At 40.7% G+C, this 27622-nt stretch overlaps 1 protein-coding gene across 7 annotated transcripts in view; it reads left to right on the forward strand.

Annotated features, from left to right (window-relative positions):
• RALGAPB (Ral GTPase activating protein non-catalytic subunit beta) overlaps nt 1-27622 on the forward strand; it is a 57626-nt gene that overhangs the window by 16411 nt on the left and 13593 nt on the right. For 2 of the 7 annotated variants that reach the window (XM_028734812.2, XM_028734814.2), the window contains exons 5-21: nt 40-226; nt 1580-1711; nt 2802-2980; nt 3640-3687; nt 6792-6940; nt 7311-7527; nt 11514-11549; nt 13501-13702; nt 15539-15706; nt 16284-16398; nt 17050-17197; nt 20372-20436; nt 20591-20723; nt 23474-23607; nt 24107-24289; nt 25387-25538; nt 25877-26064. In XM_028734812.2, coding sequence (XP_028590645.2) covers nt 40-226; nt 1580-1711; nt 2802-2980; nt 3640-3687; nt 6792-6940; nt 7311-7527; nt 11514-11549; nt 13501-13702; nt 15539-15706; nt 16284-16398; nt 17050-17197; nt 20372-20436; nt 20591-20723; nt 23474-23607; nt 24107-24289; nt 25387-25538; nt 25877-26064 — 2436 coding nt within the window. The remainder of the gene's footprint in view (nt 1-39; nt 227-1579; nt 1712-2801; nt 2981-3639; nt 3688-6791; nt 6941-7310; nt 7528-11513; nt 11550-13500; nt 13703-15538; nt 15707-16283; nt 16399-17049; nt 17198-20371; nt 20437-20590; nt 20724-23473; nt 23608-24106; nt 24290-25386; nt 25539-25876; nt 26065-27622) is intronic. The other 5 variants (XM_028734815.2, XM_028734816.2, XM_028734817.2 and 2 more) reach the window with 5 other exon arrangements.

A 27622-nucleotide genomic window follows, 5' to 3' on the forward strand; every position in this document is an offset into this window, starting at 1 on the left:
TTTTTTTTAGTCCTTTTCTCTGTTTTATTTCTTTTGTAGGCGGTATTGCTGAGAATTTGGCAGAGAAGCTGATTGGTGTGCTATTTGAAGTCTGGTTACTAGCCTGTTCCCGGTGCTTCCCCACACCGCCTTATTGGAAAACTGCCAAAGAGATGGTAGCAAACTGGAGGCATCATTCTGCCGTGGTGGAGCAATGGAGCAAAGTAATCTGCGCCCTTACAGCCAGGTAGCTGAAAACCTATTGCCTTTTTTTCATACGTCAGCCTGCCACTGTACACCAATGTAGTTATTTCCATTTTTATGTAGTGTGTTTTAGTAGAATCTCTCCCTTCACCCTCAAAAATCCATCATTTTGCTACAGAAAAGGGGGACTGCTTTTCACTCTCAGCTACCACATTTGACTGTGCCCCATGTATTAAAAATAAGTTTTAAACCTTGTTCTTGGACCTAGTTCTTACTGAGGAGGCAAAAACCTGTGCCTGGGAAGTAATACAGTGGTACCTCGTCGAGCTTCCGGGATCCATTCCGGAGCCCCAGACGCTCAACGAAAGAGACGCTCAACAGAGCGTCGCTCTGCGCATGGAGCGGTTTTGCGCTTCTGCACATGCACAAAGCAGCAAACCCAGAAGTAACCCATTCCAGTATGTCTGGGTTTGCTGCGAACATCCGCCGAAATGGACGATTAAGGGGGCGGACGTTCGCAGAGGTATGACTGTATTTCAAAAATATAGGTCAGAGCTCCTATGATGGAATGCTCCACCATATATTTAAAAAGAATGCCTGCACATAGTAAATTGACATGTCAGGGAGAAGCCTGCATTCTGACTCGGGATTACCAGCTCAATGAGAGCTTGGCATCAGTGTCCTGTCCAGCTTGGAATGCATATCATTGTTGGTCAGTGAACTGAGGTGGAGAGAAGGGGCTCTTTGCAGTGTGCGTTTTTATTTTTATTTTTAAGGAAGACCTGAAATAGACCTAATCTATCTGATATTATTTTAATGAAAGGCAGTGGCTGAGAGAACACTCTCAACATTTTTGTTCTCCTTTGTTTCTGTTTAACATCCTGATCCAAAGTGTGAACTCTTTGACAACTGACATAACCAGACAGTATTTGTTTCTGGTATAGCTTTTTCTTGTCTCTTTTGTATGTAGCAAATGGCAAGCTCTGTGTCTCCCTTGCACAAAACACTTCTTTGCACATATTTTGGTTTCTCTGTTGTCCCTATTTGTATCTGGAGTTAGCTTTTCTTTTGGATGCGGGAACTGCAGCATTAATTCAACTCTTTATTAGGTTGAAAATGGCATACTTTCTGGGCAAACCACATGTCAAAAATGATAGAAAGAGAACAATTGTAATATCTCATGTTGATGGTTAGGGAATGGTTTAGGATGACACATGGGCTTCTCTCCACTGGCCCCCACCAGTGAGGTGGATTCTAACCTGGAGGAAGCCCCATGCTTCACCATAGTGAGAGGGAAGCAGATACCGACAATGAAATATGGATGCATCATTTATAATTATGCAGAGTGAAATCATGCAGAACCACAAACTCACCGATAGTCTGACTTTTCCTCCAGATTGCTACGTTTTACATACGGGCCATCGTTCCCACCTTTTAAAATCCCTGATGAAGATGCCAGTCTGATTCCTCCTGAAATGGATAATGAGTGTGTTGCCCAGACTTGGTTTCGCTTTTTACATATGCTGAGGTACTGTACATAACAAAAAGCATGCAATGTTAGTAGCGTATTTATCAAAATTTGATACGTTATATATGTGAATGAGTCCTCTTGGGGGTGTGGTTTATTGGAATCAGATGCCCTAGTTGTGGAAGAGGTGTATAATATTGTGGCAGATAATGCTTCACAGGTGCCTGTGACAAGATCCAACTCATAGTAGGATCAGTTCCTAGATCTTTCTCTCTAGCTTGCATGTGATAGAGATACAGTAGTACCTCTACTTGCATTCACCTCCGGTTACGTATCTTTTGGGATACGTACGCGGCAAACCCAGAAGTGTTTTTCTGGTTTTCGTCCCACGCGCATGTGCAAAAGCGCTAAACCCATGCGCAGAAGCAGCACCTCCGGTTGCGAATTCCTCGGGATGTGACCGGAGCTCTGGAACGGATCCCGTTCGCAACCAGAGGTACCACTGTATAGTCATTTTGGAATTTAGTACCTGATACTTGTTTGTCTTCAACTATTCTCCTGAACACCATGTATAGTTTTGCCCTTCAACATTTCACTCATGGCTTCAAATACTTTTCGTTTGCAATTCTGTATGCCCTCCATTTTGGTTCCCTTCAGATATTTAGCAGCTACACACACTGAGTAGCCTATTTTGATGTACCTTAGTGCTTCCTTGTCTCTTCAGTTGCACGGGGTCTTGCAATACTGTCTCATTTCATACTCCTCAGCTGGAGGCAAAGATCATGTGCCCCAGGGTAACTGCTGCTAATAGTACTTTTAATTTGCAAAAGACTTCAGCATATTTTTTTTTTGCTGGGTGTAGTTGATCACTGTTCTTATAAACAGATGCTGTCAGCTTCTTAAAGGTAGCTAAATAATAACAGGAAGTGGATACTTGTGAAATATTCGAAAGTGGCAAACAAAGCACAGTGATTTGTCTATATTTTAATTGGTAGGTTTAATTTTAAAAAGGCTACTTGTTTTTCGACATCTCTAACTCTTAGCAGAGCTTTTTTTTAAAAAATAGAACATTGTAAAATTTCAATATTTAGTGTATTTTACTTTTTACAAATGTGTTATGATTAAACAGAGTCTTTTCTCTCCCTTGTAGTAATCCTGTGGATTTGAGTAATCCAGCAATTATAAGCTCAACCCCCAAATTTCAGGAACAGTTCCTGAATGTGAGTGGAATGGCTCAGGAATTGAATCAGTATCCCTGCCTTAAACATCTGCCTCAAATATTCTTTCGTGCTATGCGTGGGATCAGTTGCTTAGTGGATGCATTTTTAGGTAACATTTTCTACTCTTAATTTATAGGATGTTACTTGCCTTTTGTAAGCAACTCAAATGGTTAATACTTTGTATTGGTACATCTAATATTTCAGATGTTTGTCTGCGGGGCTGTTTGTGTTAATCATTATTTTCTCCTTGTCATCTGTGCAGCAACTGTATTCTATTTTCATCAGTTGGGAACCAGTGACTTCTGGACCAAATTGAGCTCCCAGTTCTGGTAGCATCTGCCCCTCTCACCTATCCAACCCCACAATCACAAAATAGGTTTGGATGAACAGCTTTGGGGGCAATGAGGCCCTTGCAACAAGATATTGGGGTTTGATCTGCAACCTCCCCTATTCCCTTTTTGGAGTGGTCCCCAGCAAAATTAATTCCTAAATAGGGCTCCCATATCTTGTTTAGAGGTACTGAAAAGTAATTGATAATATGTTCAGCTAGATGCCTTAAAACTTGTCATGATTTCAACTTGTTACCTCCAACAGAATTTCATTTTCAGGAGTTTCTCAACAGTTGTGTTTGGTGTTAATTAAAACTGCCTATTCTTGTGAAACCATAAATGCTTTTACTAAATATTCATTTTCCTGAAAAACTGCTTTATGGAAATGTTTCCATTGCAGTACATAATATAGTAGCAATATAATTTCTTTTTTCTCCAGGAGTTGCTGTCTTTACAACCAGTGGGTGTGAAAGATTACCCAGATATGGTATTAAAACTTGTTGGACTCTCCTGGGTGACGAGAATCTGGGGGCAGGGGTGATGATTTTAACAGTGGTTGGGGTTTGCATCAAATCCTGGAAAGCTGCAGTATTCTGTCATGATAGAAATTTTCTATTAAATTGATGTGGTTCTTCTTAAAGACAATGCTTCAAAAGTTTCTAGTTCTGTTTTTAAAAGTGGTTGGCCTACAGATGCTCTTGCAACAAAAAATCTGCTTGGTTGCAGCATTATGGGTTACGCATTTTAAATATGAACAGAAGGTTGGTCGTTTAAAAAATAACCACCACCCAAATTGTTAGTATCTCTTGCAATATGGTATAAGTCTCTCTCACTGTAACAAGCAGACATGTGCTATTTTAAAAACGTAACTTTAATACCTTGCCCATGATTAAATATGTGAGGTCTTGCAATTAAGGGGTTGAATCCAATGTAGTGCTAAGTAAGTCACTCTGTTAATGCAAGCATTTTGTGTAGATTTGGAAACAACCTGGGGGCAGCGGGTGGGGGAAGTCTGTTGCATAAATCCTTGCAATAATGGAACGTGTGCATTGGATACCACCCAACCTTTCTACTGAGATTTGTCTATATGCAGATTTATGACACAGCTGTGATGAAATGATCTCTGTCTTGAAGCTGGGCTGATGGATATTGGATTATGGAGAACTGATTATTTAATTTTTATACTGCTAAATATATTAAAAATATATCTATAAGCGGTGTACAAAAAACTGAAGCAACAACTGACAACTTAAAATACTACAAAAATACACAGTTACATATAAAAATGTTACATTAATATAAAGTTGCTAATATATATATGTAAATCAATATCGGTTCCTTTCCTTCCTAACACACCCTCCCTCTCAGCCTCCAGGTTCTCACCTAGGGCCCAAACAAACTCTCAGCTTACCCACAATGAGAAGAGTTCTTGGAAACAGTGAACAACCCCCTAGTCTCTTATTCTAGACTTGCTCTTTATGGGCAGGCCCAAGGTGGATGCCCACAGCTGTGTCCCATCCGCTGCATGCTCCACACCCAGTTCCAGGTATAGCAGGCCTTGTTGAGTTTTCCAGAGGGTCCAAAGATAGGAAAAGCCCTCCCCCTCACAGCTCTTTCTTTGTACTTTGTCCTGTCCTCCTCTTCCAGCTGCTGGAGAAGGTGGACTCTTTAAGAAAAGTACAGTAAACTGAACAGTGTGGTCCTTCTACTTTGAGGAATACTGTTTAAAGCCTGTTGCAGTATGAGAGAGAGCGCTTCTTCTTAATTATGAGGAAACCGTATAATTCATATTAACATGGCCATTTAATTTTTTTTAATTTTTAATAACAAAGTCTGAATTCTTGGATGAATTGTTCCTCATAACAGAATACTGCTTCTTTGTTTATGAAATGTAGCACAGTTTCTTTTCAATTGTGCTAATCATTGTACCAAGGCAGATGGAAGAGTACTGCCAATCACACACTTGTAAATTGCCTCTGTCCTCTTATTATTATCCATTACTTAAGGTTGTTTTTTTTTCCTGATATTCTGCTTGTCAGTGAAGAACTGATGTATGAATAGCATGCACTTATGAACTGAAAATATTATAGAACTGTGGGTATTTAACTAACCTGAGTCCTTCATGCATCATGAATATCGCTTACCTTGATGCAGATGCTTTATACTCCCCCATGAGTAATACTGAAATGTTGAAAACAGAACAAAGAGGATAATTTGCCTGAGAGGGAGATGCAAGAGAGCACTGAGGCCTTGTTATGTAATGTTGCAATGCTATTTACACTTAGCTGGGAGTGTAGGATAGTATAGGTTTGGGGAATGTCAGGTTGGCAGTGGGCCTGTGATACGTGAGAATTCACCAAAATGAGAGATATGAAACTGCAGGACCCTTTTCGTAGCTTTACCTTCTATACTAATCTCTGCTACTACAAATATCTGTGTCACCATTCCCTGTATGTGTACTTTTCTTACAATAAACGAGTGTAGAGGGCCCTCCAAAATATTAATAAGATCAACATTTGCCTGCCTATTAATTATTGTGAAAGAACTGTTTGAACTAATTGCCTCTCAAAGATAAGTATTGTTTTTACTGTCATTTTGCTTTCCAAAGGATTAAATGAGATATCCGGTGTAACGGTGGCACAAAAGAAATTAGCATTTGTGTTGTTTCACTAGTGATTTCTGTTTGTGCAAGCGGTTGCACAAACGCTTCTTTACCGAGAAGCACACAGTAACGTTATAAACAATGTGCACTAGCAGTTAGTAGTATCTTTCAGAAGTAGAAATCGGCCATTTGATACACCAATTGCAGAAGGTTGAAAACAGAGCTTCCACTAGGGGCAGACAAACCAGGAACAGGGCTTAGACAAATTGCTGCTAAGCCAAACTGTGTGTTAGTTCACAGCAACACAGTGGCAGCAGGACCAAAGCTCCAGGAATGCACATGTTTGCTTGTTAGCACTAAGCTATGGTTTGGCTTAACATTATGCCTGACTCAAGCTGGAGGCTTCTCTGGGAGAGATAAGCTGCGAGCCTGGATTAGGCATCATGCTGAGCCAAACTTGCAGCGAGACTAGATGAGGAGCAAATCTGTTGTAGTCTGCTCCCAAGGAACCTGCATGCTTGCTTGATAGCACCAAGCCACCGTTTGGCTTAAGCTTATATTTCTTAGCTATCTTAGTTTAATGGAAAGAGATTTATCCTTTAAAAAAAAAATCAACTGCAGCCTGTTTCTGCTAGATCAAAATGAACTGACAGTGGCAATAACATGGCTGGAAAGAAAGTGGCTTTCAGGCGGCCTTTGTTCCTCTGCTTCCTGTTGGTCTTCTTACTCTTCCCACTTTTTAGGTGCAAATGTGCGTGTTGCTCTCTTTTGAAAGGTAAGCAGCAGTCTTGTATGTAGTTACCTAAATCCTTTCCTCGATCACTTTCCAATCTTAACTAAAAACTAATTTCAAAACAAGATATTTTTTAACACTGGTGCTGGTATGGGAGGAATTAATGGGTATGTGTGCGTTACTACTTTGCTGTTTAAATGCCCACTGCGTTGGATTTTAAAAGAACTTAATGCTGAGATTCCCTTTTTTCTTTCAGGTATTTCAAGGCCTCGGGCAGATAGTGCTCCGCCCACACCAGTAAATAGATTGAGCATGCCCCAGACTACAGCTGTCAACACAACTCCACCTCACAACCGAAGGCATCGAGCTGTAACTGTAAATAAGCCAATGCTGAAAAACAGCACAGTGAGTATTTACGCTTAGTAAAGCAATGATTTTATATACAGTGGTACCTCGGGTTAAGTACTTAATTCGTTCCGGATTATTTGCCTGATCTTAACCTGAAACTGTTCTTAACGTGAAGCACCACTTTAGCTAATGGGGCCTCCTGCTGCCGCTGCGCCGCAGGAGCCCGATTTCTGTTCTTATCCTGAAGCAAAGTTCTTAACCTGAAGCACTATTTCTGGGTTAGCAGAGTCTGTAACCTGAAGCATATGTAACCCGAGGTACCACTGTACTTTACGTAAGAGAAGATTGTGTTGTCAGACATGACTGAGTATATGACTTTTCAAAAATTATTCTCTAATTGGATTATTTCCATCTCTCATTCCAATAGGCTAACACCGCTCATGCTTCCAAAGTACAACACCAGCCATCTTCCACTTCTCCACTATCTAGCCCCAACCAGACTAGTTCTGAGCCTCGACCGCTTCCTGCTCCCCACAGGCCAAAAGTCAACAGTATATTGAACCTCTTTGGATCATGGCTATTTGATGCAGCCTTTGTTCACTGTAAGCTTCATAATGGAATTAACAGAGACAGCAGTATGACTGGTAAATATTGCCTTTCCATTCTGTATACTCCCTTCCTCCTTTGCTGGCACTTCCTACCTGCAAGATTAACTTCTCTGGCTAACCAAAACAGAAATCTGACAAAGCAGCATGATTAACTGTTGTCCAATATCATGTTAACCTCTTGCTTTTCTATATAATATAGGAGCTAAAGTAGCTAATTTGTAGTTGGGTCAAATGTTAGTGCAGAAACGAAATTTAAGATTTGCCCGCATGTTAGCCTGAAGAATATAATAAAGCCGAAGGAAGCATTAAAAAGCACCACTTTGGGAACAACTTCCCATACTTTGAATCACTTAAAGCAGTTCACTTTAAGTGAATCACTTAAAGTAGGGGTGGCAGGCAAGCATCATAACAGGACCTGCCTGCATTATTTGGTCTTTGTTTAACTTTACTTTTGAGAGATAATTAGTTTAGTTTTCATAAATGGCCCCACAGTGAAGCATGTGCATTCCAGTGGTTGGTCAAATACTTAAACTTCAAGGGTTCTGTAAGTTGTAGCTTTCAAATCTCCCTAACTACTGCACCAATTTCATTTTTTGTTTTCTCATTGTTTTCCTAATTTCCATTTTCGGAGCTATCCCTAGACACATGACAGGTGATCTCCAACTGAGATAAATGAGTTCATTGCAGCAAATGTGTTGTGTTGGGGTTCTTTGCAGGAAACAAAAAGGCTTGTCATCACGATCATATTATGCCAAAGTTGAATTCCTTGTTGCTCTGCCATGAAATGTTCTATCTGAATAAGATAATTCATAATAGCAAGGACTACTGTTAAAGGTGGGGTTTCAAGTCTAGCTAGTTTACATAACTTTCGTTAACATCTTACAGCCTGTCTGTTCCCACGTGTGTAGAAAATATATGTCTGTCCTGGTGAATGGCATGTGTAGACCCAAGAAGCTTTTGTGGAGAATGAATTCCAGTATTCCACAGAGCTTGCACAAGGGCAGCTCAGTTGCCTTTAGGAAATCAAAGCAAAACCACATATTACATCCTCTAGAATTGTCTGCTTAACCATATAGATTTAATAGAAATCATATACAACTGTGAATTATTAACTATTGGGTTGAAAGAAAAATTACATCTCTAAAATTTCACACGTTGATCTATTATTCTCTCTCTTTTGAGGTCTTGAGGCTTATTTAAAAGTGTTATGAAACGCTTTTGCAAGTGTTTGATCCTATGATGAAAATATAAAACAATTATTGAGTGCAAATCTCAGCATTGCATTAGCCAATATCACTTTAGTTTGCTTTCCTAGTGCTCAGATTATATTGAGAAATCTGGCTTTAGGGAGGCATGTTGAGTATTGAGAGCCATGTTGTCTTTTCTATGTATTGGCCATTTTTCATTACTTCATCTCCACTTTGTAGTCTTGTATCTCCTTAGTTCTTAGATAAGGGGCTCGGGTCCAGTGGTAGACCCCATGCTTTATTATTTGTTTGTTTCAATTTGTATGCCGCTTTTCCATATAAATGTGCCCAGGGCCACTCACAATATGGCAACAAAAAACCTCCAAATCAATACATCATTCAGTAATACTCTAAATGCAAATTCACTTCCCAAAAAATATGACAGCCCAAATGATTCAGCTTGACAATACGGATATTATAATATTTTAAATTCATTATAGAATAAATTATAAATCATTAAAGCAAGTAAATTGATACCAGGAAGTTAAAACATATAAACCAGAATGATGAACATTTCCAGTAGTTAGTACACGGCAGTGCTAGTAAATAAAGTGCATTTTTTTTTCTATAGAGTGCACATTGTACCTAGCAGCTTGGTCATATTCTCTTAAAGTGCACAAAGATCACCTCTCATTCATCCTTGCAGGGAGCCACAATTTTGTTGATAACAGATGGCTTCAATCACCTCTTTCAGTCCGGCTTCTCACCCCAAACTGCCATTAAAGCCATCAGAAAAGCACAGAAATTTAGATTGTGTATATGAAGCACACCTCTTACATGGGGGGGGGGGCACACCCAGCATTCCTCCCTTTCCTGTCCCAAAGAATGAGATCTGTAACTAACAAAACAATGAGAGTGCTCACCCACTGCCTTCTGAGGCTTCCCAAACTTCTGGCTTCATTTAAAACAAAACAACAACATAGGCGTATATACTGCTGTGATGCCCAAAGAGAGACTTGTGACCTTCCAAGGCCCCCCCTAAATTTGTCCATTAAAAAAGCTTTTTTTAAAAAAAATTAACAGACCAATTCCACGGTCCCCTGCTGTGATTCTGTAATGCCAATTTTGGGGGGAGAACTTCCCAAGACCACAATAATAATAATATATTAAAAAAAATTGTCCACAGCCACTCCTACACTTTGGTCACACACACTTTTGGACTTTGTCCATGCCATCTCCCTTTATAATTGAAACATTACTTTGTTCCAATATTTTGATCTAGTGAGAGTTTTGTGTCTTTCCCCCCTGCAGAATTGCAGTGGAAAACTTGAGTGTTTCATCACTTTGCAGTGTTACCTGTCTACCCATTGGCATAATCATGTTTGGAATAAGCTTTCCCCCTTCAGTGTAGCTACTATTTTATTTTATTTTATTTTAATTGCTTCAAGGATTCTTTGTCATTTGACCCTTCAGCAGTAGACTAGAAAATGAATCATGCATTGATGAAGAAAAATTCCCTGATGTTGATGTCTTTTTGTAACCCTTGCATCTGAATAGACAAGCAGTTGTGGCCAATGCAAAGCGAGCAGTTGCTTAAAAGAAGCATTGGTCTTTTGCTGTAGCAGCTGTAGAAGGGCAATTCAAAATACCTCCGCAGTAGAATATGGAAGGTACCTGTTGACAGCAGCTACAGATTGCAGAACCCTTGAAGAAACAGAGGAAGAGCCCTCGCTTTCTGTCTGAATTATTCTCATATTCTTAAGGGTTGCAGGGAACCCTTTGATAGAATGCAGAGAAACTAGGTGGCCATTCACACAATATTTGAAGCCAGGTGGGATAGGGTGGGGTCTGGGGGAGAGAAGCTGTGACCCAGGTGTTGGAATGTAATTCCCATCATCCCTGCCTGATAGACATGCTGGTTGGGGGCTGATGGGAGTTAGAATCCAACAATTTCCATCCATGTGGGAACTGCTTTGTACAAAGTTATTTGGGATTCATTTAAAACAAGCAATGGGTTGTAGCAGGCTAAGTTTTACTCATAGTAGAACCATTGAAATCAATGGACCTAAATTAGCTATGTCAATTAATTTCTGAACAGGGCTAACATTGAATTCAACTCAACACCTCCCCACTCCCACATGAATCCCTTTTCATGATTGGTGACACTACAATGGGGAAAAAATCTTCCAATGCCATCTACAAAGCCAAGCAAGGCACTTGGCTGTTTTTATACTAAGAAACTAGCAGGCTGAAACAACGAGTTTCTAAGATTATTTGCAATCTTCTAGCTTTCCCTTTTCCACAAAGTGAGGATAAGCCTGAGTTCCATTCTACCCTGTACTTCTTTTGACTAAAAGGAAATGATTGGGCCATCTTGAAGTCTTCCTGTATGGAAATTTCAGATAAGTAATGTGTGGGATGATCAGACAGTGGTGAGCTGGTTACTTGTATTTTTTTCTCCTCCACCCCCAGTGATTTCCTTCTAGTGCAGATTTTCAGCTGGTGGTATATGAAATAAAGCAAAATACTGCCTGAATTGTGAAGGGGCAATATTTCTACTACAAATATTGAATGTACATTAATATAGATACCTAACCCTTACAGCAGTATATTTTTTCTAACTTTTGTTCATTGTTCTGCATGAAATCATAATTTTAGACCCTAATGCTAATTTCCTGTGTGTTTAACAAGCCTACTAGATCATAAGCTTTGAATCAGTTTTTCAAAAACCTAAAAAGCTGCTTAACTTGTTGTTACAGTTTCACCATCTTTAAAGTATTTTATAACTACTGCTGTCCTTTGATTTGTTTCCATTTTATTTCTATTATCTTGCAGCATCTTTTATCCAAATTCTTCTTTCTTATAAATCTTGTAAGTAGGAACTAGTAGCTTCTCTTTAATTGCAGTCATTTTTTTCTTTTTTCCATAATCCCATTTTTTTTTTTAATTTTTATCATCATCATCCCTTGTAGCTTTTGCTCTTTACATGGGAAAGACAAATAACTGTGTGTGGCTTTTTAAATGGGGAAGATTGTTGGCAAAAGCAAATTAATCTGCCTGAATCAGTCCCATCATTTTCTGTACTCTAGTCTGTGATCATGTCATGAATTTAAGGACTTTGCACTAACCGTGTTCTTTTCTTAAAGCTTATTTTTATACAGAACTAGTATTTTGATTTGTATGCATTTTGCATGTAGTTTCCCCTCCTAATTATAATAATTTGCTGGATAGTTTATTCAGGACAAAAATGGCTCATGGGAAGACGCATAAAGATTTGGGCTTAGCTTTATAAAAAAAAAGATTTTTTTATTTAAAAAAAATCGGTGAATAATTTTTTTAAAAAAACAATACATCTGACCTTGGCATGCTTCTAAATTGTCAATCTGTAAAATTTGTAACATCCAACAAAATCATGAGCAGAGCTTCTGTTTGTAAGACTAGCTGATTTAGGCTGCAATCCTATGCACACTTACTTGCGAGCAAGTCTGATTTGAATTCAGCGAGACTTCCTTTTGAGTAAACATGCTTAGGATCAGACTGCAAATGACTTGTGCCCGGAGTTCCCTTAATAGCGTAGGCTTGTTCTTACTTAGTTGCTTTAGGATTGGTGGAATTAAGTCTCTTGAATGTCGATCCAATTTTATAATTCACCTTCTCTAGAAATTTCAAAGCAGCTTTCAGAAATCGGGCAAACCACTATGGAAATGACATTCTTCTTGACCACTTCCTCCTATCTGGCTGGCAATGAGAATTTTTTTGCATAGGGCATCACTGACAATATAGGATTATAAATGTATGAAACTAGACTTTTGTTGAGGAAAAGATAGTCAGAGCTTCCGGGTGGATTTTAAAATAAATTGATTGTGTCTTGTCTTTAACCCAAAGAGATTCAGGCCCAGCTTCCATATATGCGCAGGAGCTTCCATCTTTGCTCGTAGCTTCTGAGGTCCCATTTTTCCACCATCACCCCTTGTGCTTCTCACAAAAAGGAATCCAGAAGGTGGCAGGGCTATGGAGCAGTCTCTGATAGAGCGTGAAGATCTGTAGACCAAAAGGGGACATCTTTATATGAATGTGGAGGGCAGCGGCATTTTCTGTAGGGCTGTGGATCCTAACCCTTCTTCCTGAATAGCACACCCTGCTCATTGGTGATTGTCCCTTTTAGGGTTTTTTTGTTTTTGTTTTAAGGAGCGTGAGAGGGGAAAGTTCTGAAGTCAACCACCCATTATTTTCTTTTCCCAAACACGGTTTTCGTTATAATTTGGCCTATGCCTTAAACTCACGAAATTGCAGTCTTAGTTTCTGTAGCACAGATGGTACCTAGAGTTAGCTTCATGGCGGTGTCAAAAGATGAAGGGAGGTCACTTAGGGCATTAAGATCGATTTGTGCTATTGAAAGCGTAGAACTAGCTTTTCGAATGGCAAAGAATTTATGGAGCAGGCTAGGAAAATGAGTGGCCTAGACCTGAAAAAATTATTAGGGACTCTATTGAGGGACCTCCTTGTTTAATGCATGTCGCTGGGAATGTGAATGGAGTCGAGGCTTCTGTGCTTGGCAGCATGGATTTTGCAGCATAGAATACTGTGGGAAGAGATGATTACACTTGTGCGTGGAGATTAAAGGGATAAAATTTCTCACTTCTTACCGAAGTAGTCAAATGATCCCTAAATGCTTTATAAACAGAGGCAGCAACTCAAATGCAATGAACTAGTGGCTTTTATGATGACTACATTTTACTTGATCTTTGTGTCCCAGATCCCATGAGCCTATTGAGTATGTTGACCAATATAATGAAACGCTGTGCTTCTCGTTTTGTTTTAGCTATAGCAACACAAGCTAGTGTGGAGTTTCGCCGGAAAGGATCACAAATGTCTGCAGACGCTATGACATCCAATCCCATGTTTGATGCAGGCGAGTTTTCAGACAACTATGAATCGGGCAGAGCAGAGGCATGTGGAACACTTTGTAGGATATTTTGTAGCAAAAAGACTGGGGAGGATATACTGCCAGCCTACTTATCCCGGTAATTATTTAATCTTAATTATCTTCTCAGAAGCCCTGTTCAGGGGAACTGTTCCCGCAGTCTGTCAGCGCATGACACCTGCCAATTAGCTCCGCCCTTGACATCACACACTTGAGGTAGCTTGGCTCCTGGCATTTGTGCATACAGGAAGTACATCTGCAGGGCGAGAGTACTTGCCAAAGGCTCTCTCCTTGCAGAAGTTTGCATTGTACTTGCAGATGCCAGAGGACAAGGCTAGCAGGGATGTATGATGATGTGGGCAGAGCCAGTTGGCACGGCCCTCCTTGCTCATGGATTGAACACATGAGCAGTTCACCTGAGTAGGGCTCAAATGTGCTGCTGAGTATCTGTGTTAGATAAGAGGGGGTTCTACAACTTTAGAGGGATGCGGGTGGCGCTGTGGGTAAAATCTCAGTGCCTAGGACTTGCCGATCGTATGGTCGGCAGTTCGAATCCCCATGGCGGGGTGAGCTCCCGTCGTTCGGTCCCAGCTCCTGCCCACCTAGCAGTTCGAAAGCACCTCTAAGTGCAAGTAGATAAATAGGTACCGCTTTATAGCGGGAAGGTAAACGGCGTTTCCATGTGCTGCGCTGGTGCTGGCTCGCCAGAGCAGCTTCGTCATGCTGGCCACATGACCCGGAAGTGTCTCCGGACAGCGCTGGCCCCCGGCCTGTTAAGTGAGATGGGCGCGCAACCCCAGAGTCGGTCACGACTGGTCCGTATGGGCAGGGGTACCTTTACCTTTACAACTTTTGAAAGCTCCTTTGTGCCCAAATATTCAGGGTTGTATCAGTCCTAAGTAGGAGACCCATTGAAATTAATGAGTCTCCCCAGTTTAGAGTGAATAAATAAAACAAATCTGGCCAATCATATGTTTGTAGGATAAGTTACTGTCCTTGCCATTTAGATATAATCAATCAGAGGGGCTGAATAGAAGAGGTTACTTCACAGGTTCCATTTTCCCCCCAAGGTGATGAAAATACAGTATTTCACCCACAATGCGCTTTTTTCTACCTATGGTAGAACTTTAATATGCTGAATGTATACTTGGAAACTTTGAATATAAGGGAAATGGAGCAAATAGAAACACCTTGATCATTATGTTTCAACAGCTGTATTGGACAGTGGAAGAGAGTGGGTACAATGGGGCTCATCATGATAATTGCCTTTATCTTTATATGCATTTAAATACAGAAGCCCATGTTCCTTTTTTTTTTATGTCACTTGGAGAGAATGTTCAACTAAAAGCAAGCAATGCATCCTTTATTTGAGACATTAAAATGTTGGGTGCAGCTATGTCATGGGTGACACTACTAAGACAGAACTTCATATTGAGCTTCCTTCCTATTTTCCATGTAATTTTGAGCAAAATGCTGCGGCATCATATTGTGTATTTCCCCCCATTCTGTATTATATGGAATACTATGTTTGGGTAACTGTGTTTCGGAAAGAATATTGTAGAACTGGAAAAGGTGCAACCAAAATAATCAGAGGGCTGGAGCAACTCCCCTGTGAGGAAAGCTCAGAGTGTTTGGGCCCTTTCAATTAAGGGAATTTCTTCGAGGTCTGAAGATTATTTACACTACTCCAAAATGTTAGAGAGATTCCCATTATACCCCTGAGAACTGAATGACATTTTGGTACAGAATAAGTAATCAAAATGTCTAAAGGACATTAATTGTGCTGTTCAGCCTGTGTCTTTGCTTAAACAGACAAGGTGACAGATATTGTTATATCCACCTGAAAATGCTTCTGTGCTTCTGACCCAGTCCCAATAGCATTGGATTACAAATGTTTTCTTTCTTACAACTCATTAAGCCTGTCTTTCTCTGCCAGATTTTACATGCTTTTAATTCAGGGTTTGCAGATAGCGGATTCCGTTTGCCATCCGGTGCTGGCTAGCGTTATTCTAAACTCTCCTGCGTTATTCTGCTGTGACCTGAAAGGGATTGATGTCTTAGTTCCATACTTTATTTCAGCCATGGAAACTATATTACCTGACAGGTAATTATATATATAATTTCATTTTTCTGTTTTGTCTTAGTAAGTGAGAGAGAGTGAGAGAGCCTGTCTATGTGGCCTTAAGAAATTGTCTAATGTCAGTTTGCTTTTATGTGTTCCCACTTTCTGCTTCATTGACCATGCTGTGAGCGTTCCTATTTTCAAGAAATAGACAGGTAGCCTTGGGAATCAGATTAGCTTTAAGCCATACAAGTGCTGCAACAGACCACATGCATCTTGCCCATGTAACAGTGCAGAGCTTTGAAACATATTCAGATTCTGAGGGAATGTTAACTGTTTTAATTCCAAGTTGGGGTTCTTGTTTTTAGCTTTAGGCATAAGTACTGCAATCCCCTATGTTGCTTTCTGCTTATGAATTCTTACAATAAAGTGAACACACTGGGCTCTTAGGCAAAGCCAGCGCTACCAGGACATCAGAAAACCCTGATGCACACACTGACTGTTTATGACATAGGTGAAATTTGCACAGAAGCTGCTGTCCTTTAAAATAGGGTGGTTTTTGCTTTGAAATTGAATGTGTTGGTGGCGATTTTGTTTAAAAACTGTGTTTTGTCTTCAGGGAACTGTCAAAATTTAAAACATTCGTGAATCCTACAGAATTAAGAAGAGCCTCTATCAATATCTTACTCTCCTTGTTGCCACTTCCCCATCATTTTGGAACCATAAAATCAGAGGTAATGAATTAGTTTTTCAGTGACAATTTATATAGTTTTAACTTGGGCATAATGTATGCTTGTACTTTCAAATCAACAGTTAGGATGAATTACTTCTGCAATGATGTTGATTTTTTTAAAACTTCACTGCTGTTGTATAGAAAAAAAGAAGAAAGAAATTCACAGAATGGGTAATTATTTGTGGTCTTAGCATAAGAGTTCTTGCAGCAGTGAACATATGCTTACAAAGGAACATTTCAGGATTTGAAAAAGTGTATATTACACTGTTACAGTCATTTCTAGTAGAGAGCAGATATGACTGGCAGTGACACTACAATAGGACTCAGGCTAAAATCTATGTTTGTTGGGCATAAATCAGGTTTGTTGAGTGAGAAAATTGTGTTATACGTCATTGATTTGCTGGTTTCATTTTGCTAGAGTTGAATCAAGTCCAATTTTGCAGCCTATTTAAGGGCTCCATTTAGCATTCTTCCTGTGTCAAGTTTTCCGCTTCATTTCTTTTTTGGGTGGGGCATATATTAGAAAAATTAGATGGGACTAAAGTAGATATTTGTTAAATTTGTAAAGGGTCACTAAGAATACATGGTAGTACTGCTAGTGCTAATTCATGCATATGACTACAGATTATAAAAACCATTTATTATTTTTCAGGTTGTTCTGGAAGGAAAATTCAGCAACGATGAGAGCTCATCCTATGATAAACCAGTAACTTTCCTTTCCTTGAAACTGAGGCTTGTGAATATACTAATAGGAGCACTGCAGACAGAAACGGATCCCAACAACACACAGATGATACTAGGTTGGTGTTTCTACTTGATCTGTGGGATGTGCATTTGAAAATGTGCATGCCCTTGGTAGTTTATAGTTTACAGTAGCCTTACCTGAATGGTGTCACATTCCAGTGGCAGGAGGCAGAATTTACGAGCGCAGAGAGAAAAACCGCAGCCAACCAAAGCTTCCATGGTTGAAGGAAACAGCAGAATGCATCATAGTGGGGCAAGCCATGGAACTGATTAAGAGGCAGATACAGTAAGAAGTGGCCAGGAAGCAGAGAGGGGAATGGCCTGGATGTGGCTTCACTCCCTGAGAATAATCCAGACCAAGAGTGCCATAAGTATTGGAGTTAGTACCAAACAGTCCTACACGATTGGCTCTTCTGGATCATGTTATTCCTGGGATCAGAAGAATATTCAAGGATTTTGCCCTTAACCTCCAAGGGGGTGCTCTTCATGTAAATGTTCTAGCCCTACAATAATTTAGCAAGTATTTTAGCAATGACTCCTGTCAGTGTAAGGACCATTGCTATGTGAAAAAGAAAAAAAAATCAAAAGACATGTGTAGAAGATATTGCATGTTCTGCAGCGGGGGCAGAACTCTTGGCACTTTTGGACAATGGCTTTGCAAACATATTACTGAGCCGAGGGAATAATTTGGCTTATGGTATGGTATTGGTGAGGGGACGCGGGTGGCGCTGTGGGTAAAAGCCTCAGCGCCTAGGGCTTGCCGATCGAAAGGTCGGCGGTTCGAATCCCCGCGGCGGGGTGCGCTCCCGTTGTTTGGTCCCAGCGCCTGCCAACCTAGCAGTTCGAAAGCACTCCCGGGTGCAAGTAGATAAATAGGGACCGCTTACTGGCGGGAAGGTAAACGGCGTTTCCGTGTGCGGCTCTGGCTCGCCAGATGCAGCTTCGTCATGCTGGCCACGTGACCCGGAAGTGTCTCCGGACAGCGCTGGCCCCTGGCCTCTTGAGTGAGATGGGCGCACAACCCTAGAGTCTGTCAAGACTGGCCCGTACGGGCAGGGGTACCTTTACCTTTTATGGTATTGGTAGGGACACAGGTGGTGCTGTGGGTTAAGCCACACAGCCTAGGACTTGCTGATCAGAAGGTTGGTGGTTCGAATTCCCGTGACAGGGTGAGCTCCTGTTGCTTGGTCCTTGCTCCTGCCAACCTAACAGTTCGAAAGCACGTCAAAATGCAAGTAGATAAATAGGTATCGCTCTGGCGGGAAGGTAAACGGCGTTTCCGTGTGCTGCTCTGGTTCACCAGAAGCGGCTTAGTCATGCTGGCCCCATGACCCCGAAGCTGTACGCTGGCTCCCTCGGCCAATAAAGCGAGATGAGCGCCGCAACCCCAGAGTCGTCCGCGACTGGACCTAATGGTCAGGGGTCCCTTTACCTTTACGTTATGGTATTGGTATGGTGGCCGGGGACAAGTTCTAGAACCAATAGCATTCTAGTTCAGCCTTATTTTACAAGGCTCACCTGTTTTGCCTTTAAAACTGAACACCATATTTTTCTGAGAACTCTATAGTTTTAGCTCTCATTGATTACGTTCTTGTGTTAATGTATGCCATTCTCTGTCTCTTTTGTTTTATCTAGTTCTGTATTTCTGGGGAAATCTTCAAAGCTGCCTTTTGCTTTTGGCTTATAATGTTCATTTAAATTATATCACTGGGTTAAATTCAAAGCATATAGATAGGTTTGCAACTTCTGCTGCAACATTCTGCATTATAATTTGCATTCTCCAGGTGCCATCCTTATATAGGCAGGAAGGCACCATCCATACACAAAAGGGAGGTATCAACAGGCTTATTGCAGCTGTTCACCCCTAAAAAAACCACAAACCCTTAAGGAGGAACTCCGAAACAGCCCAAGGAAGACTGAACATGCTCAGAGCAAGCAGAAGTAAAATGTGGGGGTGGAATGGAGTATCTTAGAGGGCATGGGTGGATGACCGGAATACTAAACTGGTGCATCCCATTCTGCAACATTTTGTTTTAGGACTGCTTTGTATCACTAGATTTTTTTCCCCTTTCCTTATGCTCTAAATTTGTAGTAGCACATAAATGTCTGATCTTTTCAGAACATTCCCTCTGGGCTTTCACTGCAGTGACTTATTTTTAATGCAATCTGAATAAGAATTTTAGTGGAGTTTTTGCAGAACACTCTGGCCTTCATCTTAAATGTAGTGAGACCTCAAAGGAATTGAAGGGGTGATGACTGCAATAAGTCATACTCAGCAGGTTTATTCTAACACTGGATTTCATCCAAAAGTGTCTCTTCATCAGCTAAGGTGGAATTTAAGTAAGTGGAAAGGAAGTTTTATAGAAATTTAGTTGAAAGCAAGTTTGTTTAGGGCCAGATTCAACTACTTGGTTCCATAAGTGGAAGCCAGCACAAGGTCTCCTCCTCTCCTCCCCTGCAGCCCTTCCTCCCCCAAGCCTCTCCCAAATCCATTCTAGGAAGTTGGGAGAATGGAACTGATGAGACAATCTCCTTAGTGCTACATTTTATTCTACCCTTAGACTTGTATTATGACATAAAATTTGGATCATGATTGTTAGCTATCCTAGATCAGTATCCAGTTAATGCATCCTGTTAGCGGAAGGATTTCCAGTTGTGCAATGGGACCTTCCCCCTTCCTCTCTTGCCTGCAGCCTGTAGGATTGGGGGAAACTGTAGAACAGTTTTAGCTAAGGTTGAGGGGTTCCACTACACATGGAGAAATCCTTCTGCTGATGGACCGTGACTTACTAATGCTTTGCATACAATCCCAAGTGTTAGGTATACCTATATTATTTTTAACCTACTTAGAAAAATGTTAAGATGATAAAATGTGGAACAGTAGTAGTGTAGAAACAGCAAAATATAATTTGAAATATAATTTTACAATTCTTTCCAAGTTGTTATTTACTATTTCCAAAAATAGAGATCATAGCCCTCCTGTTGCAGGGTGGGGATGGGTGTTACTTGATGAATTTTCACAAAAAGATGAGGTGGGTGTCCAGTACTACTAAAATACCAATTTGCAAGATGAAACAGGATTTTACCAAAATTTGAGGTTATTCTCACAAAATTCAAAGAAGAGTGTTCACACGTATATCATTGCCCTTGGATATATTGGTATAAGGGGTGTTTTTTTAAAAAATTGTACATACTTTAAATATAAAATTCTATCATTTTTAACTGTACAGGTGCAATGCTGAACATCGTGCAAGATTCTGCACTCCTAGAAGCCATCGGCTGCCAGATGGAGACGGTAAGATGGGTTGTTCTCCTTGTTTTGGAAAAGGGTGCCAGATTCCTTGTTGAGTTACATCAGGTTATCGCATAGCCAGAGCACAAAGGATGCCTGACTCAGTTGTGGGAGGGTAATCTTCAGCCCTTCAACAGCCTGTTTTCTAACTTGACAGAATGGCGGCGAGAATACTGTCTTGAAGAGCCACAGTCGCACTAACAGCGGCATTAGCACGGCAAGTGGAGGAAGCACAGAGCCCACTACTCCTGACAGTGAGAGACCAGCGCAGGCTCTGTTAAGGGATTATGGTAAGGAATTGAACTTCTTAAACATTTGCATTCATGCCCTGCTATGCAGTTTCCATTTAAAAAATAAAAAATAAAATTTAATGCTAAGGAGATTTCCATTTGAAATAATGTAGATAGCTTGTAGTCCTTAATAATATAAAAAGTAAGAGAAAGAGTGTAATAGATGCTTTATTATGAACCAGCAAAATCATGATGATGGGTTAGTGAGGAAGGATTATGGATAGCAGTGGGAGTGCTGGGAGCATTCCAACTCTTTATTTAGTCAACCCACCAGTTCCCTTGCTGCAGCTTTTCTGTTCCTTCACCTCAATCCCAGGGACTGCCACCACTGCTTTCTCATTAGACTAAAAGCCTTCAAGATACTGCCTGATAACACAGGATGTAGTTTGGTTTCTCTGAGATGATGCCATTATCCGTGACCTCTTCTGCTCAGCTGCTCCTGTGTCGGAGCACTCTGACCCCATTGCAACTTCAGGGAAGATAAAACTGAATATATCATGTGGTGTCCCAGTTCTTCATTGTTGCTTCAGTTTCATGCACTTTTTATGTTTCCTTCTAACGAGGGCTGATTACGGAGTGTCGGCTAATTGTTGTATGCCATGTTCTAGCGCTCCAGTTTTGTGCCTGCTACAGATGTTAAAAAGCAGTGTCCTGCAATTAAAAATCTGCTACAAAAAGCGGGAGAGCAGTATAGTATTTGTTTCATCTGCAGCAGTTTTATACGTCTTTCTTCAGCACTTGAGTTTAACCTGAAATGTCTGTTGTGACATGAAATGCTTCTGTTTCACATACTTAACCCAGTTTGCTGTGAGATGCTGCTGTTTTATGGTTTGTCGTATATGTGCCTGGGGTTCATAGTGACTACCCAGCTGTCTGGATTTATACATGTGAGGGTTTGAAGCAACCTTGGTGGGTGAAGGCAGGAGACCTCAGACAATCAACTTCCCAGAAAACACAATAGGAGCCTACATTCAAAGTTTAAAGGGAGGAAATTGGCAAACAGGCAGTTCTCCTTCCTCTACACGGAAGATTCCTCACAGTTTTTACTTGGCAGAAACCTCACCTTAGGGATACCACCTTTCTTAAGAGCAGCAACCTGTCTCATCTACTTAAATGTTTAAATGGCTCACTCATGCCACTGCCTGTCCTTAACAGGCAGAAAACCTAGCACCCAGATAAAGTACCAGGTAGGTTATTGAAACACAGGCAGTTGAAGGTCCAGGTAGGCTCTTCAGAGAGTTTCCCGGATTGTACCTTTCTTGAAGCAATGCAACATGTAAGCTGTTTTTGAACCCAGTTTGATTTTGAACCGGATGCTTTAATGAAGTGACATTGCCAGTCCATTAATTAAAACCCACACAGGCTGCTTGAAACTGGTTATTTGGCTTAGAAATATGGAGATAATCATGATCAATTGACCCAGTTTTGGACATTCAGCTAAATTGTTGTTGTTGTTGTTTACTACCACTACTACTACTACTACTACTACTACTACTACTACTACTATGTGGTTTTTCACCCAAAGGTCTCCAAGTGACTCACAGCAAAGAAAAAATTATAATGCATAATGCAATAGGGAAAAGGAGGGGGGAGAATCAAATAATACATGATTTTCACATCACGAGCTAACGACATGTTAAATGGAAATGAATCTCAACAGTGTTTTTAAAAAGCAGTGAAGCTTTAGGCAAGGGAAACTTCAGAGTAGAGAAACAGCAGGGTTCTTTCCTAGTCCTTTCCTTGCCCATAATTTATCCGTTGAGGAGGGAAGGGCTTAGTAAAGCTATTCCAGAGAACCGATTTGGAGCAGATAGACAGGATAAAGCTCACTCATTTCTGCTATAGAGATTCCTCTCTCAGAATTGCTTGGCTTTGCATCAGAACCAGGTCTGTGGATATATAGTTAATGAATAAATATTATTTGTATAGCCCCTTTTCTCTTCAGATCAATTAATACAACCAAACAACAACAACAACATTCATTTTGGAATTCAGTTCCATTGTGATCCTATCTTTTTATTTTGTATTTTTGAGCCTAAGCTTATCCTTCCAATAAATTTTTTGAAACACTTAATTCTAACTGCAGTTTAGGAAGATCAGTTGTCTAGAATTTTATTGTTCTATCCTGAGGGCAGAATTCACATGCTGTAGCACCACATATTGAATGGACAAAGATAAAGATAATGTATTTCCCTTTCTAAATTTTCATGTAACAAATTTCTGGCTGTAATTAATTGAAATGCTGTATAAAACTGTAACAAATTGGTTTCCACAAGAGATCTGATTTATCAACATTTATAAAGTGACATTTCCCAGCAGTATTTTACAGCATCAGATACTTTGTTTTTCAAGTATGAAGTTCACTCTGACATGTTTAAGTGTCTCTCTTACCAAACAGCAGCGGCCTTAAAGTGCATCTGCAGCTGGCAAAACCTGCTGGATTAACATAGGGAAAACAATGTTTTGGAGACATCAGCCTGTGTGTTCCCAAAGATTTCTTTATTAATTTCTCAAAACCAAACAAAACCCACATACCTAAATCAGTAAATAGCTTCTTTAGTTAACATTCATAGCCTAAAGAAGTTACTTAATCTGTGTGGATTGTGAATGTTTTGCTTCCCAAATGGATGTGTTTTCTGTGTGTACTGTAGCTGCTTGAGCTTCTGCCTGATGGACTGCTTTGCTGACTGTTACTAATGCTTAGTTGTTTTCCCTCCCTGTGGTGTGTGGTATTGGGGTTTATATCCTAGCTCTTCATACAGATACAGCTGCCGGACTCCTGATTCGCAGCATTCACCTGGTAACACAAAGACTCAACGCACAGTGGCGGCAGGAAATGAGCATCTCATTAGCTGCACTAGAGCTTCTTTCTGGTTTGGCAAAGGTGAGCATCAGGTAGTCTGTTGGGCTATGGGATTTGGGCTCAGGTTTTCTGTCTCTCCCAACCACAAGTTCTTACCTGATGATAATTGTAGAGAGTTTTGCCACCTCTTTAGTGAAAAGAACATCTGGCAGAGCTGGCAAAAATAATTTCCTCTGCGCTGAGGAGCCAACTCCTCCCACACAGTGTGTGATTTTCGTTTTTCCTCTTGGAAAAGAAATTGCCCTGGATAAATAATTCAAGGTGAAGAGTATGTTTACTGAAATAAAATAAATGGCTAAAAGATAGCAGGGTTTTTTTTCAATCCAGCTAGCTAGAAAGGCACCAAATTCCAGCACTCCTATGTGTCTCTTCTTTCTATATCATCATTTAAGCTTTTCAGTTGTGCTTTTACTACTTCAGAGAGTATTGATTTACATTGTTTCTTAGTTTTGTTGTTATCAACTGCAAGCCTAATTTGAGAGGTTTCCAGCTGAACATCTGCCTTTGCTGCTTGCTTCAGGTGAAGGTTGGTGTTGATTCTTCTGACAGGAAGAGAGCAATTAGCTCTGTGTGCTGTTACATTGTGTACCAGTGCAGTCGTCCAGCTCCTCTCCACTCCAGAGATCTGCACTCCATGATCGTAGCAGCATTTCAGTGTCTGTGTGTCTGGCTCACGGAACATCCAGACATGCTTGATGAAAAGGCAAGTGAAATCGCACTGTTTATCTATGATGTGCAAACCACATTATTTTTCTCTAAATGTTAAAAAAATGTCCAGAGCAGCCGCTCCTCCTTTCACTGGGTAGAATAATGTGTTCCCATGTTTTGTTTCCAGTACCAGACTAGAGGCTGTACAACAGAAGTGTAAAATTCAAGTGGGCTAGAGGATCAGATTTCACCACCCAGCCCCGTTGTTCCCCATCACTGTTCACTTGTAAAATATCAATTTTGACAACAACTCATCTACCTTAATTAGACAGTAAAGTTGCGGGGGAAGGTGGGCATAGAAATGGTTCCTGTGGGTCTGTCAAGCTTTCTGTTCTTAAATATTTATTAGAGTTAACAGATCACCAAAAAGTCTGACACACACACATACCATGCTATATCCCAGAAGCCACAGACATTTGTATACCCCATTTGTATACCCCCAAATCCAGCTATCGTACTTGTCAGTGGCTGCTTCTGAGGCATAATGCAGTAGGCACTCTTTTGTTAGCAGAACAGTAGTGTGATAGGGGCCAAATTGGGAGGCCTAGAGGGTCTAATTTTCTTTATTAAATTTATATGCTGCCTTCCATCAGAGGATCACAGGGTGGTTTACAGTATAAAAACACAAAATGCATGACCTAATAAACAAAGCAATACACCCCCCTCCCCAAAAAAATGTGAGCACAAGTTCTCTGTTTGACACTTCTGGTGCACTCCGATCTCTGCCTCTGCCCTCTCCCTCTTGGAGTTTGAGGCAACACTCCGCAGACTTTCTGTTCCATCACTCTCTTCCCCAAATTCACCTACCAGGATGTATCAAAGGGGGGGGGGACCAGCCTACAAAGTCCAGGAACCATGAGTGAGATCCTTTAACAACACAAGGGCTGCATTCCTGTAAGCTAGTGTTGGATAGCATCTTGTAGATCAGGAGTAGACAACATGGTGCCTTCCAGATGGCATAGATGAACACTAAATTAAGAATACATGAAAGCAGTGTAAAGTTCTTCCAGAGATTTTAGTCCTCATAAGTACAGTGAATTTGTCAGTGAATTTGCCAAACAGCTGAACATTATGGCTTCTCTCTATCCCCAGGACTGTTTAAAAGAAGTATTGGAGATTGTGGAACTGGGCATTTCAGGAAGTAAGTCCAGGAACAGTGAACAAGAATTCAAGAACAAAGGAGATAAGGAGCCCAATCCTGCTTCCATGAGGGTGAAGGATGCAGCTGAAGCCACTCTCACATGGTATGGAAAATAGTTCAGTCAACTGGTGATAGGAAATTGCTTAATTTAGAAGTGAGAGTCAGGAGTATTAGGAAATGATCTTTCAGAAAAGTGGTTTTCATTTGTGTAGGTTCTAGGAGTAGAAAAGGTGTTTACGTCCTCTGTGTGTTAAATGTTGTTTTCTTTGCAGATGAGCAGGATTTTGTCTGTTTCTGCAATCTTCTTTTGAATCTCACTTGTCTGTTTGTAGTTCTAGTTAACATTACACCATCAGTGTATCTGACAAGATGTCATAGCAATGTGTGAGTGTATTTTTCTGTGATATGTATTTTGACTTAGCCATTTTCTTTGGTTTACAGCATCATGCAAATACTTGGAGCATTTCCTTCACCCAGTGGCCCTGCCTCACCTTGCAGCTTGGTGAATGAAATCACATTAATTAAATGCTCCCGTCTTCCTTCCATAAACAAATTCAGCTTCCGCTACTTCGTCTTGGACAACAGCGTCATCCTTGCAATGTTGGAGCAGCCTCTAGGGAATGAGCAAAGTGAGTCTCAGCTGACAGTAGGGGGATGGTAAAAATTTGTGTGCCGTGTTATCAAGTGTCTACCTGTTTCATTACACTGGTGTCCTGCTCTACAGAACATTGTGGAGTATTATGCAAAGGATGCTGGTGGCACTGTGGGTTAAACCACAGAGCCTAGGACTTGCCGATCATAAGGTCAGCGGTTCGAATCCCCGCGATGGGGTGAGCTCCTGTTGCTCGGTCCCTGCTCCTGCCAACCTAGCAGTTCGAAAGCACATCAAGTGCAAGTAGATAAATAGGTACTGCTCTGGCGGGAAGGTAAACAGCGTTTCAGTGCGCTGCTCTGGTTCGCCACATGATCCAGAAGCTATACGCTGGCTCCCTTGGCCAATAAAGCGAGATGAGCGCCGCAACCCCAGAGTTGGTCACGACTGGACCTAATGGTCAGGGGTCCCTTTATCTTTACCTTTATGCAAAGTATTAGGAAACTCTGGCACAGTAAAAATTCAGACAGCAAGAATGTTCACATTCACTGGGTATACAATAATATTTTTTATAATCTATGCAAAATCCAGCTTTCCATTTTCTCCAGATATTTCTCCATTTTCAGTGTCTCACTTTCATAATACTATATAATGTTATCCTCCCCACACACCCCAAAAGGCCCTCTTTTTAAAAAATCCTCCCTGGATAGATTTCTCCATGTAGTGAAGTCTCTGGTATGGAGCTCGGCAGATCAATACCTGAATCTATAGTTGCCTTTTTATTTAAAATATTTATGCTTTGACTTTCTGAAAGCCAGAAACATATCATAAATAAAACTGCAACAGACTAATCAGTAGCAGTCAGCACAGAACGAATAACCAACAAAACACTTGAAATTCAATAACCTGCCGCGAAAGCTATTGGACAGCACAAATTAATAAGTTTAACCCACCTCTGGAATAGAACAGATTTACCTTGCCACCTGAAAACTAATCTGGCAGAATAAAACAGCCCTCTCTGTCTGGAAAGCTTGTTCCAGTGTTACATATTCACACTTATTTCAGTTGTAACTAAAGTCTAGATACATACAGTCGGTGTGCTACTGAGACAATCTAAATGATGATCACAGCAAACACTGGAAAAACTCCCTCAAGTCAAGCTCTCTGTTGAATATTCTGTCTCAGTTTGTTGTGCAATTTGAATATGTTATGCAATAGAGTCTGAATTTTCCATGTTTTGCTAACTCGGGTTTTTATTTTGACCATCCTTGCACCAGGAGGTGGGCTATTCGTAATACTTTTGGAGCATCGAAAGCACTTTGCATACAGTGGCCTGGCTCACACATTGCACTAAGCCAAACAATGGCAGCGCAGCAGCAGAACCAACCAGGAAGGAGCAAAGTGGTCACAATCTTCTCTTTGAGAGCCAGCATTCACACTAAGCTATTGTTTGGTTTAGCATGATTTGCAAGCCAGGACATTATCTAGGTAATCTTTTCAACAATCCCAGATACATCAGTGCCCAGACGGGTGGGCGTTGAGATTGAGGGAAAGTGAACTAAGGTCAACTGTCATGCATGAATTCTTACAAGATC

This window comes from Podarcis muralis, chromosome 5 (assembly GCF_964188315.1).
Source record: "Podarcis muralis chromosome 5, rPodMur119.hap1.1, whole genome shotgun sequence".
NCBI lineage: Eukaryota > Metazoa > Chordata > Lepidosauria > Squamata > Lacertidae > Podarcis > Podarcis muralis.